This window comes from Temnothorax longispinosus, unplaced genomic scaffold, assembly GCF_030848805.1.
Source record: "Temnothorax longispinosus isolate EJ_2023e unplaced genomic scaffold, Tlon_JGU_v1 HiC_scaffold_21, whole genome shotgun sequence".
Lineage (NCBI taxonomy): Eukaryota > Metazoa > Arthropoda > Insecta > Hymenoptera > Formicidae > Temnothorax > Temnothorax longispinosus.
Genome location: NW_027270025.1, coordinates 208518 through 220734, shown reverse-complemented (window position 1 = coordinate 220734; position 12217 = coordinate 208518). Strand labels below are relative to the sequence as shown.

Sequence of the window (12217 nt, the reverse complement as noted above, 5' to 3'; positions counted from 1 at the left end):
CTGCGCTCGGTGTTTCGGATATTTCGCCTCATATTTTAAATGTAAGAATCGTCCGCAAGCCTTTCCCTGATTCTGCTTCTTCTCATTCAAATGCTACGCCGCCAGTAATTCTCTTTTTATTACTGTGACTTCTAACTCCGTCCGCGACCTAATTATTTCGAAGAAGCGAGCTAAGGGTGTTCTTAGGCAGGGCGAGGTTTGTGGAAATGACTCTAGAAGTATTGTTTATATCAATGAACTACGCTCTAAGGATAGTTACGAACTGTTGCAGCAAACGAAGCGTATGGCTAAGGAGCGGTTATACAAATATGTGTGGGTAAGGCAGGGGCGGATTTGCGTGAGACAATATGATGGCTCGCCTGTTATTTACATCAGCTCGAGTGCTGATCTGACTCGCCTCGATTGACCAGATCAGATACATCCACCAAGGCGCTCTAATCATAATGAATCTGAATTTCGAGTTGCTCATTTCAATGCAAATTCTCTGCGTGGTCACATGGAGCTGGTCAGGCTCCACTTTGATTCAAACTCGTATCATATTGTCTCAATATCCGAAACGTGGCTTCACGAAGGTATCTCAGACGAGCTTGTGGCCCTAGATGGCTATTTTATGATCCGCCATGACCGGGTTGGGCGTATGGGTGGGGGTGTAGCCTGCTACATTCATCGCTCACTTAAGGCTAAGCTGGTTGCGTCCTCTGCTGCAACTCATATCAACGCTCCGGAATTCCTTTTGATTGAAATTCGGTTGCCATGCGACGAAACAGTCTTATTCGCGTCAATCTATAGAAGACCTAAGGGCTTCCTATTTCATGACTTTGCTCAAGCGCTTACCAGTGTCTCCCATCTCTATAAAAATATTATTATAGGTGGCGACTTGAACTGTAATTTACTGGCAAATAGTTTTGAAGCTTATTACTTGCGTGATCTTATGTCTAGTCTATCTATGTACATTGTTCAATCCGACGCCACGTATCATACGGCTACCACTGACTCATGGCTTGATGTCCTAGCGGTGGACGATTGCGAGAAAGTCCTTAGATTTTCTAAATCTGAGAGTCCATTCATTGCGGGTCATGATCTCATTGAGTTGTCTCTCTCATTGGGCAGGAGGGCGGTGCCGGCGCGTACAGTTGTAAGACGTTGCTATCGTGCTATTGATGTGGATGGGTTTCAGGCTCATCTTCAGTCCTTAACTGAGAGTCCTGAGGTTGCGGCTTGTGTTAATGCCACTCCTGACCAGTCATCGTTATCTCAAGTTGATAGATTCTGTTCTGTGCTCTCTGAATCTGTACTAAATACACTTAATGTGTTTGCACCAGTGTGTTGTTGTTATCAAAAAGCCCCCTGTGCGGTGGCTTACTGACGATCTCAGGTCTAGGATACGCACTCGAAATCAGATCTACAAGCGTGCTAAGCGGTCAGGTAGCATACTTGGCTATTCTGTTTACAGGCAATATCGTAACCAGCTATACATAAATATTAAGCGAGCCAGAAGTGAGTTTCAACTAAATGCTCTTAATACTATTACGGACCCTGCAAAACTTTGGAGAGAACTAGCACGGCTGGGTCTCGTAAAGTCTTCTTTAGTTTCTCCTTTACACTACTTTACGCCTAATCAATTGAATGCACACTACGTCTCTGTTTCTGATGCTTATTCGCCTTGTTTATTTGATGATTTTATCTCTGCTATTGCTCGTGTTTCTTGTCCGTCTCAGCGTCCTGAATTTGTCTTTTCTGCGATTACGCCGCGCATGATCTTTGAGCTGATTTCCAAGAGACCACTTCATTCCTATGCCTCAGGAGTGGATGGCATTCCTCTCTACATCTTGCGTTTGGCCTGGCCAGTCATTTCGTCGTGTCTTACGGCTCTTTTCAATCGCTCACTAGAACTTTCCTTCTTTCCGTCGCAGTGGAAACGGGCGCTTATTCGCCCTCTTTCGAAAATCCGCATCCCATCATCTCCGTCAGACACGAGGCCGATAGCAAATCTACCAGAGCTGTCCAAATTACTCGAACGTATTGTTGTTCAACAGATAAATGACTATCTTACTAGACATAATCTTATTAGTACGAGACAGTCTGCCTTTCGGCCATGTCACAATACTCAATCTGCGCTACTGCGTGTCTGCGACGATATAAAGAGAGCGATTGATGGTGGGTTTATTACCATTATGATCCTCTTTGATTTCAGCAAGGCGTTCGACACGGTAACTCATCTTGGACTTCTGGTTAAACTCAAGGAGCTGGGTTTTTCAGATCCCACCCTTATCTGGTTCTATTCTTATCTTACCGGTCGTTCTCAGGCTGTTGTCGATGATGAGGGTAACTTCTCCTCTTGGCTTTTTACGCTATGTGGGGTTCCTCAAGGCTCCGTACTCGGCCCACCTTTGTGTTGTTTCTTAAAAAAACCTAACCTATGGTAGATCACTGGCTTGTCTTGAACAATCGCGAGTGCGTAAAGCTAACCCATGTGGTGCAGTGAAGTGCTGCAAACAAGATAAAGGTAGATAAAGCGCGTCGTTTAACCTATGGTGGATCACTGGCTTGCCTTGTATAGTATCGAGTGCGTAAAGCTAACCCGCGTGGATCAGTGGGATGCTGCAAACAAAATAAAGGTAAATAAAGCGCGTCAACTAACTTACGTGGGTCAGTGGCTCGTCTGGAATAGTATCGAGTGCGTAAAGTGTAACACTTTACCTATGTGGCGCAGTGATTCGCCTTGAACAGTCACGAGTGTGTAAAGCTAACTCGCGTGGCGCAGTGGTTCGTTTTGAACAGTACCGAGTGTGTAAAGCGCGTTAACTAACCCGATGTGGATCACGGGCTCGTCTCGAACAGTGGCGATGGTGTAAACGTACGCCGCGTGGCGTAGTGGCTCGCTTTGAACCGTACTGAGTGTGTGAAGCGCGTCAACTACGTTGCATGAGTCAGTGGTTCGCCTTGAACAGTACCGAGTGTGTAAAGCTAACTTATATGGCGTAGTGGGGCGCTAGAGATAGTACAAAGGTAGGTACAGTGTAGCACCTTACCTACGTGACGTAGTAGCTCGTCTCGAACAGTATCGATAAAGAAAAAGAGAAAAAAAACGTGAAAACGTTTTAACGTTTGAGAAACATCTTAAGGACGTTTGCGTCTCGTCTTACGCGACCTGGATTTTACCAGCTCAAATATATAAACGTTCCACGGTTGTAGAAACGTCTCAGTAGTACGTTCTAGATCTCGTCTCACGAGATACGAGAGGTTTCGCGCGTCTCGTGAGACGAGACACGACGATCCGTTCGTTTCTCCATACGTTCGTAAAACGTTACCATTTTTTGTTTTTTATATCTCTTTTCTTTCATCGTACACGTATTCTACATACACGTATCGTTTATATTACTTTATATTATTTTATACATATATATATATATATATATATATATATATATATAGAGAGAGAGAGAGAGAGAGAGAGAGAGAAAGAAAGAGAGAGAGAGAGAGAGAGAGAGAGAGAGAGAGAGAGAGAGATAGAGAGAGAGGGAGAGAGAGATAGAAAGAGAGAGAAAGAGAGGCAAAGAGAAAGAGAGAAAGAAAAAGAAAGAAAGAAAGACGGCAGAAATGTTTCAACGTTTGAGAAATGCCCTAAGAACGTTTATGTCTCGTCTCACGAGACATGAGAGTGTTTTCGCGTCTCGTCTCATGAGACGCGCAAAATCTCTTGCGTCTCGTGAGACGAGACTTGGAACGGCATACTGAGACGTTTCTACAACCGTGGTACGTTCATATGTTGAAGCTGCAGATATCCGTGTTTTGTCTCACGAGACGCGAGAGTGTTCGCCGGTCTCGTAAAATGAGACCTGGAACACACTACTGAGACGTTTCTACATGCGTGGAACGTTCCCGGGTTTGAGCTGGTGACGTCCGCGTCTCGTCTCACGAGACGCGAGAACGCTCTCCGGTCTCATGAGACAAGATGCAAATATTTTTATGGCGTTTCTTGAACATTGAAATGTTTCCGCATTTTCTCATTCTCTCTCTCTCTCTCTCTCTCTTTCTCTCTCTCTCTATATATATATATATATATATTGGTCAAGGTCAAAGTATGTTGAACTGTGTAAGTTCGTGTAAACTTTTACTAAATAATATAAACGACACGTGTATGTGGGATACGTGTACGATGAAAGAAAAGAAGTGTAAAAGATAAAAAAAGGACTGTCTACGAGTGTGTGGAGAGGAAACGGGCGGACGTTCGCATTTCGTCTCCTGAGACGCGAGAATGTTCTCATGTCTCATGAGATGAAACGCGAACATCCTTAGGACGTTTCCTGAATGTTGAAACATTTCTGCGTTCTCTTTTTTTCTCTTTCTCTTTTTTCTCTCTCTCTCTCTCTCTCTCTGTGAGTATTATTGCTTGTCTATTTTTTTTGCTCCTGCTTCAAGTGAATCTGTTTTCTGCTGTAAGCTGTCTTCGGGCCATTTTGTTGCAGATATTAGCAGTTTTTTTGTTGCTTGTCACGTGCTATCATTATCTCTCTGGTGTTTGTTACCTACGTAAAAGCATTTTTGTGGCAAATATCATTGCTTGTTCTAACCTAGTCTACGTTTTGGCTGTTCCTGTGGAAAACGTGGATCTCAGCTGCGTCGGCGCTCCGTGTTGCCGATCTTCCCTATCTACATGCTATTTTCTGAGCACGTGCTATCTAAGTGACTGCTGCGTGGTTGCTCGGGTTGATCTTTGCGACATCTTTTATGATCTATATGGAACACTCTGCGTGCTAATCGATACTGTGGAACTTTATTCTTTTTAAGTGATTGAGCGATTGTAGATAACATATGCAGCGCGCGTGTGCTGAGTGTATAAAACAGCGTGCTGGTAAATCTGCTTCATGTGCTTAGTGTCATGGAGCATTTCATCCGGGTTGTGTCAAAACTTACGTCGGTACGAAGTCCGCTAGTGCTTGTTGTAACGTACACGTTTTAAATATGCCATTTACTAAAGTATCTAATAGCGTTTTTTATTGGCAGAACTGGTGCGCACTCAGTGCACATTAAAGCCGTTGTACACTGATTTAATCTCTAATATTTAAAGTAAAATGAAAATATTTCGACTGATAAAATACCCAGGACATATTTTACCAAATAGTGCACGAAAGAATATTGAGGATTTCATGATTTAACCCGTTTATATTAAACATACACCGTACGTTGATTTGTGTACAACGGTTTTAATGTGCACTGAGTGCGCACCAGTTCTGCCAAAGAAAAACGCTATAACATTGTTGATGCCTTGCTCGGCGGTTCACGTATGCATTCCACTAAGCATGATACTATGCGTGACACTGTACATGACTCTACCAACGATCTTTTGCGCGGATTGCGTGAGCAGATGAAAAAAATCTAATGTAAAGCTTTCAGTTTTTATTGAAAGTCAGCAACGTACCAACAAAGAACTAAGCGATAAACTCAGTCACGTAACGTGGCTTGCTGACACCATTGCTCAGAATAATCAGCGCCGTGCCAACGTGGAGTAAGATAACACTGAACTTATTCGCGAAATCCACGACTTGAAATCTACTCAGTCATTTTAGGGATCTCATAAAGGAAATGAGTTACGCATTTCGGGTTTGCTCGTGGCGTTATCTGTTGCTCCATCTAAGCTCGTTAAGAATGTGCTAGAAGCCGTGGACGTTTCTGACTTGTTTTGCCATATTCTCGGTGTCAGAACAGTTAAGAAAGCACTGTCAGCGACTTCCATTGTTGCTGCATCTTCCAGTTCAGTCGTTGTTATCTTGGTCTCGAGTGCCGTGCGCGATATGGTTCGTTTAAAAAAGCGGACAAAGGATGTTCTCAAATGTAAAGACGTATGCGGTGGTACGTCAGATCGTTACATTTATATAAACGAGTTGTTATCTAAGAGCACTTACGACATGTTACAACAGGCTAAGAGTGTTGCTAAAGAAAGGTCGTCGAAGTATGTCTGGGTAAGGAATGGTCAAATATGTGTTAGGTTTTCCGATAGTCAACCTGTGCATCATATTGATTCCAACACTGATCTAGCTAAGCTTATCTGACCGGTCCGACCTGTTCGTCCCGTATTCTTTGATCGTTCGACTTACGCAACATGTACGTCTTCTCGGATACGTTTTGCTGACGTCAACGCTTATTCCTTTCGTGGACATATCGACTTGTTTGTACGTAAACGTGGATAACATTGTTTCTGGTATAGAACTTCTAGTGCTTTTATTCCTTATTATTAGTTCGTAAATCGCGCAGCGCTTTTTAGTTCATAATTTTAAATACACTATTTAGTTGTCTTTAGTAATACTGTTCCTTATCTTATTCTTTTTCACTGTACTTCGTATTAGTTGAGTTTTGTTACTTCTTAGTTTTTTAGAGTGTATATTATCGAGCGTGCTGATTGCTTGCTTTATGAGAGAGAACATGTACATCATACTAACTTTTGTCCGCTAACGTTCGCTTTTCTTTATATTACATTGTATCTTTGCATTTTGTAACTGCTATATTATTGTACGTGCGACGTTCGTGTAACTGTTATATCATGTTTTTGTCCTTCAGCGTTTGCTTGGGCATAATAAATTATATCAATCAATCAATCAATCTCTTTTTCTCTCTTTCTCTTTTTCTATATATATATATATATAAAGTAAGATATATATATAAAATTTTCAGTGACGTCACTCGTCTCGTCTCACGATGGTATAAACTCTATATCGTTTCCGGAGTCGAGACGAGTGACGTCACTGAGACGTTTTCCGTACGTTGTAACGTTTAATATTTTTCTTTCGTTTTTATGGATAAAACAGGTTAGCTTTACGCCGTCGCGACTGTTCGAGGCAAGCCCGTGACCCACGTAGGTTAATTGACGCGCTTTACACACTGAATACGGTTCAAGGCGAGCTCGTGCGCCACGCGGGTTAGCTTTACGCACTCGCGACTGTTCAAGACGAGCCACTGACTCACGTAAGTTAGTTGACGCGCTTTATTTACTTTTGTACTGTTCATGGCGAGCCATTATTTCACGTGAGTTAGCTTTACGCACTTGGTACACGTCAAGACAAGCTAGTGCCCATCATAGGTTAGATGACGCGCTTTATCTACCTTTATCTTGTTTGCAGCACTTCACTGCACCACATGGGTTAGCTTTACGCACTCGCGACTGTTCAAGACAAGCCAGTGATTTACCATAGGTTAGAGGACGCGCTTTATCTACCTTTATCTTGTTTACAGCACTTCACTGCACCACATGGGTTAGCTTTACGCACTCGATACTATTCAAGACAAGCCAGTGATCTACCATAGGTTAGATGACGCGCTTTATCTATCTTTATCTTGTTTGCAGCACTTCACTGCACTACACGAGTTAGCTTTACGCACTCGATACTATTCAAGACGAGACACTAACCCACGTAAGTTAGTTGATGCGCTTTATCTACCTTTATTTTGTTTGCAACACCTCACTGATCCACACGGGTTAGCTTTACGCACTTGATACTATTCAAGGCAAGCCAGTGCGTCATCATAGGTTAGATAACGCGCTTTATCTACCTTTATCTTGTTTGCAGCACTTTCGTGATCCATACGGGTTAGCTTTACGCACTCGCGCGTGTTCAAGACAAGCCCGTGACTTACGTAAGTTAGTTGACGCGCTTTCGTTACTTTTGTACTGTTCACGGCGAGCCACTACTTCACGTGAGTTAGCTTTACGCCGTCGCGACTGTTCGAGGCAAGCCCGTGACTCACGTAGGTTAGTTGACGCGCTTTACACACTGATAGCGTTTTTCATTGGGCAGAACTGAGTGCGCACTGCGAACTCATAAAGTGCGAAACGGTACTGCTCGAGTGCACCGCTAGTGCAAGTTTCTTGCATGCCCACTGAAACACTTGCGGCTTGGCGAGTGTATAACATAAGTGCGCATTTTTTTGGCTCCTTAACCTGTTTAACCTGTCTCGACAAAACATAAAAGTTTACTTTCGAAATGAATACTTCAAGAGCTTCATATTCAATAAAATTAAAAATAAACACGAATAATTTAGAATTAACACTTGAAGACGGTGAAGAAGAGTTATATAAAAAATTACAGAGTAAGTATACATTCTACCGATTCTGCCAATCTCATAACTTAACTATGGAAAAAATTTGTTATAAAGACTGCTTTTCTTTTATGAAGCACATGCAACATACGTAAAACATATTTATGTGTCTGTTTAAACACATCAGACATCAAAATAATACACTGTGTTCAAGTGTGTCAATTCGTGTCAGTTTTTGCTTCGTAAAAGGAAAGCAGCTAAAAATAGTTTTTTATATTGTTATATCGTATGATAATTAATACATTATTGAACGATGTCTCTATTAACTTATTTCAGATGATGATTTATATACTATCCAGTACGTGAAACTGTTAATCCAAAATGGATTGTATATAATAACCGATGGCGGCAAAGAGAACTTACTAAAGGAAATATATCGGCTGCAAGGAGATAGGTAATGTTATTGAAATTAGATTTTCGCTCGCACTTGTTTATTTTATGCCGAGAATAACTTAATAGAATGACTATAAAATGTCCACACTTTTTGTATATACCTTTACAATTAATGATATGCATTTTTTGATTTAGAGAAATATTAATATACAACGTGAACATTAATGAGAGTCAGAATCGTTGAGATAAACAGTGCACCGACAAAGAAAATGAGTTTGACTCCAGTTCAGCACCATCCGAAGACAGTAATAGTCAGAAGTCAATAGGTAAATATATTTCAATATATATATATATATATATATATATATATATATATATATATATGTAGTATACATGGTGGTGTGTACTACAGTCATCACTTTCCTGGGTTAATACGAGAAAGAAATGGAAATAAAAAATGTATTCATCCGGTTACACTCAACACAATTTTACAGATTTGCTTTTTCCGATTTTTTGCAACACTTGTTCCCATATGTCAATACAAATATAGGCTTTTTTATACTTTACATCATCTTATTCCTTTGACATTCATGTTTTGTATTTTTCAAATAATATGTGCAAATATTTTCAGATTCATGGACTGATTCGGTAACTGTATTTATTCTAGATAAATATAAAATATACCTTTCTCAAATAGGCCCAATAAAAAAATTTAAATCGAAGAAGACAATGTGGGCAGAGATTTCAAAAGACGTGCATGAAAATTTGAATATTTTGAAAACACCACTACAAGTCAAAAATCGTTATAAAACTGTTCTAAAATGAAAAAAAAAGCGGTGGAAAATAACCGTAAATCAGGCAGTTCACGAGAAGAAGTGCCATTTGAAGAAGAGTTAAGAGAACGTAGTCAAGCTGATGATAGCATCGAGCCAGAAGTATTTCGAAGTGCAAAGTCTGTGAAATACCCAAAAAGGCCTCTACTCGCAATCATCTTAGACAAGAACTCAAATATTATTGACGTCGATGAAAATGCCAAAGATTCTTCTCCAAAAAGAAAGCATAACGTGAGCACGGAAGAAAGAAAATTAGAATTATTTAAAGAAAAGGAGGAGGCAAAGGAAAGGAGACACCAGGAGAAACTACAACTTTTGAGGGACGTGTTCAGCAAGAAAGAAAGCGCGTAGCATATAGAATAACATTTAAAAGTTAAAGGCTTCTGTGGTTTTCTTATTTAATTTTCCAGGTTTTCAGGTCATCATCGTGCATAGAGCTTAATCGTCGACGTTTCGCAAACTCTTTGATAATGGTATAACAAAAACTATATAGTTTTTCAGTATTAGAGAGCCTGATAAAGCAAACAATGCGCAATGTTTGCAAGACGGCACGCAAGCACGTCTACACGCGGCGAAAACTTGGAAACCTGGAAAAGTATTTAATATAGTAGTTGACTGTAAACAACTTTTTTTATTTATTAGTTTTTATTTTATAACACGAAACGTGTTAAATTATAGAAAAAGTTGTGAATTTTTAGTTTTCAGATTTTATTATTAATAGCCGCCGTAAGGCACATTTCTTTTCGAAAGATTATTTTTTAAGTATTTGTATTAAATAAAAGGCTTGTTTGTTTTCGCTGCACTTTTGAACTAATGCACGAAGTTAGAATAAAACAAATATTTTTTTTTATTCTAATTTCGTGCACTACGTCAAAGGTGTAGCGAAAATAAACAGGCCTAAAGACAAAATGAAAGCGCAATCCCAACCAACAGACAATATTAAACAAATATTCAAATAAATATTTATTTAAAAAACATTAAACTCTTACAAAACATTGTTGATTGGGATAAGGAAGTTGGTGTGAAGGCTTGTTGCACGTTAGTCTGCGCTAGATAGTTTTATACTTTACCTACATTTGTAAGAAGTTCTGGTCAGTTTTTTTCTATCGTACGGCACGACTGCAAAAAAATGTGTTCTTTATTTTTTTAATACGTTTTATTTTATAAAGCTTTATTATTTTTATTTTTATTTATGTATTCATTGTGTGATAAAAAGAGTCTGATTTGTTAAGATTGTAAAAATATAAGGCGTTTATGAAAATATATTGTGTTTAAATATAATAAGAGAATAATATATAAGAGAAAAAATATAATATTTTATTATGAACTACTATACATGTTTGATTATTTTAAGGAAATAATCTCTCTAGAAGTTTGTTTCGCTTGATTTTTCCCAATCTACGTAGAAGAACTTCCTGCTCCTGTCTTTCTTCGTTATACGGCTCATCCACATTATGTTCTACGTCGATTGGAAATATAAAATCGTCGGTATTGTCAATACATAAATTATGCAACACGCAACAAGAAATGATAAATTTCGAAATTTTATCGACATTATGCATATCTACTTCAATGAGCTGTCGAAAACGGCCTTTTAGCAGACCGAATGCATTTTCACGTAAGACGCGTGTAGCACAAAATTTTTTATTGAACAACTGCCTTTCGGAAAGATTTCCATAATCTTTATATGGAACGATTAGCCATTCTCGTATAGGATAGGCTCCATCTCCTAGTATATGGTATTTCGTGCCTTCGCATAGTCCTGGCAACGTCTCATGTACATCTGATAATTTCAGAACACGTGTGTCGTGAATCTTTGAGGGGATTCCTGTAAATGCATCGACAAATCTCTTACGGGCATCGCATATACCCTGTAATGTACGTAAAGGGATGTCATGCCTGTTCACGTATGTCGATTTGATTTTATGTGCTGGTGTTCGCACTTTAATAAATGTGCCATTGATGCAGTCAAGCACTTTAGAAAAACCTGCAATCTTAGATGTTATACATACATTAATAAATAATTTACTATGTAACGTCTCTTACATAATGTATAAACAATAATATATATTAAGTGCAATAATCAGATGTACATACTTCAAAGAATTCATTTGCAGCATTTTCTTTGTCCGAAAATTTGATTACGTTTCCAGCTATATCGCATAAAAAATTCATGACTCTGTCATTTTGTCGGTAAGTTGTAGTAGGACACACTCCAAATCTCTGTGCGACGTTTCTCAGGCACACTTTATTTCCAGCAAACCTATACATATTTTCAAATCGCTTTTAACATTTGTTATGAGTTATTGAATAACCGTGACCAACTGTATATACAAACATATACACAGAAAACTTACCACAAAAATGACAAAATGTATACTTCAGCGGACGTAGGTTTACGTTCTCTGTGACTTTGATCATTAGGACAGAATGCCGAATTTTCAAACATATCTATAATTCTGTACGCTGTTCTCCGACAAACTTGAAACGTGCATTTAAACTGGAACACTAATATAAACATTTGTTTCTAGTTACCGGTTTACAAGCACGGTATACGTTACAATAAACTTACCTCGTTCTCAGAAAAATTTTGTATTTTTGGGATAATACGTTTTTCGCTAAGTAAATAGTCGTCATCATCACTACTAGATGATGACGAGAGAAAATCGAGTAGTATTTGCATACTTTGCTCGTTCAAATCACCTACACCACGTTGCGCCGCCATATTTTGCACGCAACCGACACCGTTTCTCCGAGACGTGTCAGATTTCTGCATAAAAGTGCGGAACGTCAGCACTAGATTTATCAATGAAACAGGGCGCACGATCTTTGTGCGCACTAAAATCCCCAATGAAACACACAGTTCGCGGTTAGTGCGCACTCAGTGCGCACCAGTTCTGCCAATGAAAAACGCTATGAGTACGGTTTAAGGCGAGCTACTGCACCACGCGGGTTAG

General features: G+C 39.5%; 1 protein-coding gene and 1 pseudogene across 1 annotated transcript; one reads left to right on the top strand and one right to left on the bottom strand.

Annotated features, from left to right (window-relative positions):
* The first annotated feature begins 2174 nt into the window (after nt 1-2174).
* On the top strand, nt 2175-9611 carry LOC139823901 (uncharacterized; annotated as a pseudogene).
* A 998-nt stretch (nt 9612-10609) lies between these two features.
* On the bottom strand, nt 10610-11985 carry LOC139823919 (putative nuclease HARBI1). Its single transcript, XM_071796395.1, has 5 exons — nt 11833-11985; nt 11618-11760; nt 11358-11523; nt 10852-11254; nt 10610-10719 (listed from the first exon to the last, which is right to left on the bottom strand). Exons 1-5 carry the CDS (start codon nt 11983-11985, stop codon nt 10610-10612), a joined length of 975 nt encoding a protein of 324 aa, XP_071652496.1.
* Nucleotides 11986-12217: the final 232 nt, after the last annotated feature.

Coding starts and splice junctions, on each gene's coding strand:
- LOC139823919 (XM_071796395.1), bottom strand. CDS start 11,985: ATGGCGGCGCAACGTGGTGTAGGTGATTTGAACGAGCAAAGTATGCAA. Junction 11,761..11,832: donor AAAATTTTTCTGAGAACGAG/GTAAGTTTATTG, acceptor TTAGTGTTCCAG/TTTAAATGCACGTTTCAAGT. Junction 11,524..11,617: donor TACATTTTGTCATTTTTGTG/GTAAGTTTTCTG, acceptor AAATATGTATAG/GTTTGCTGGAAATAAAGTGT.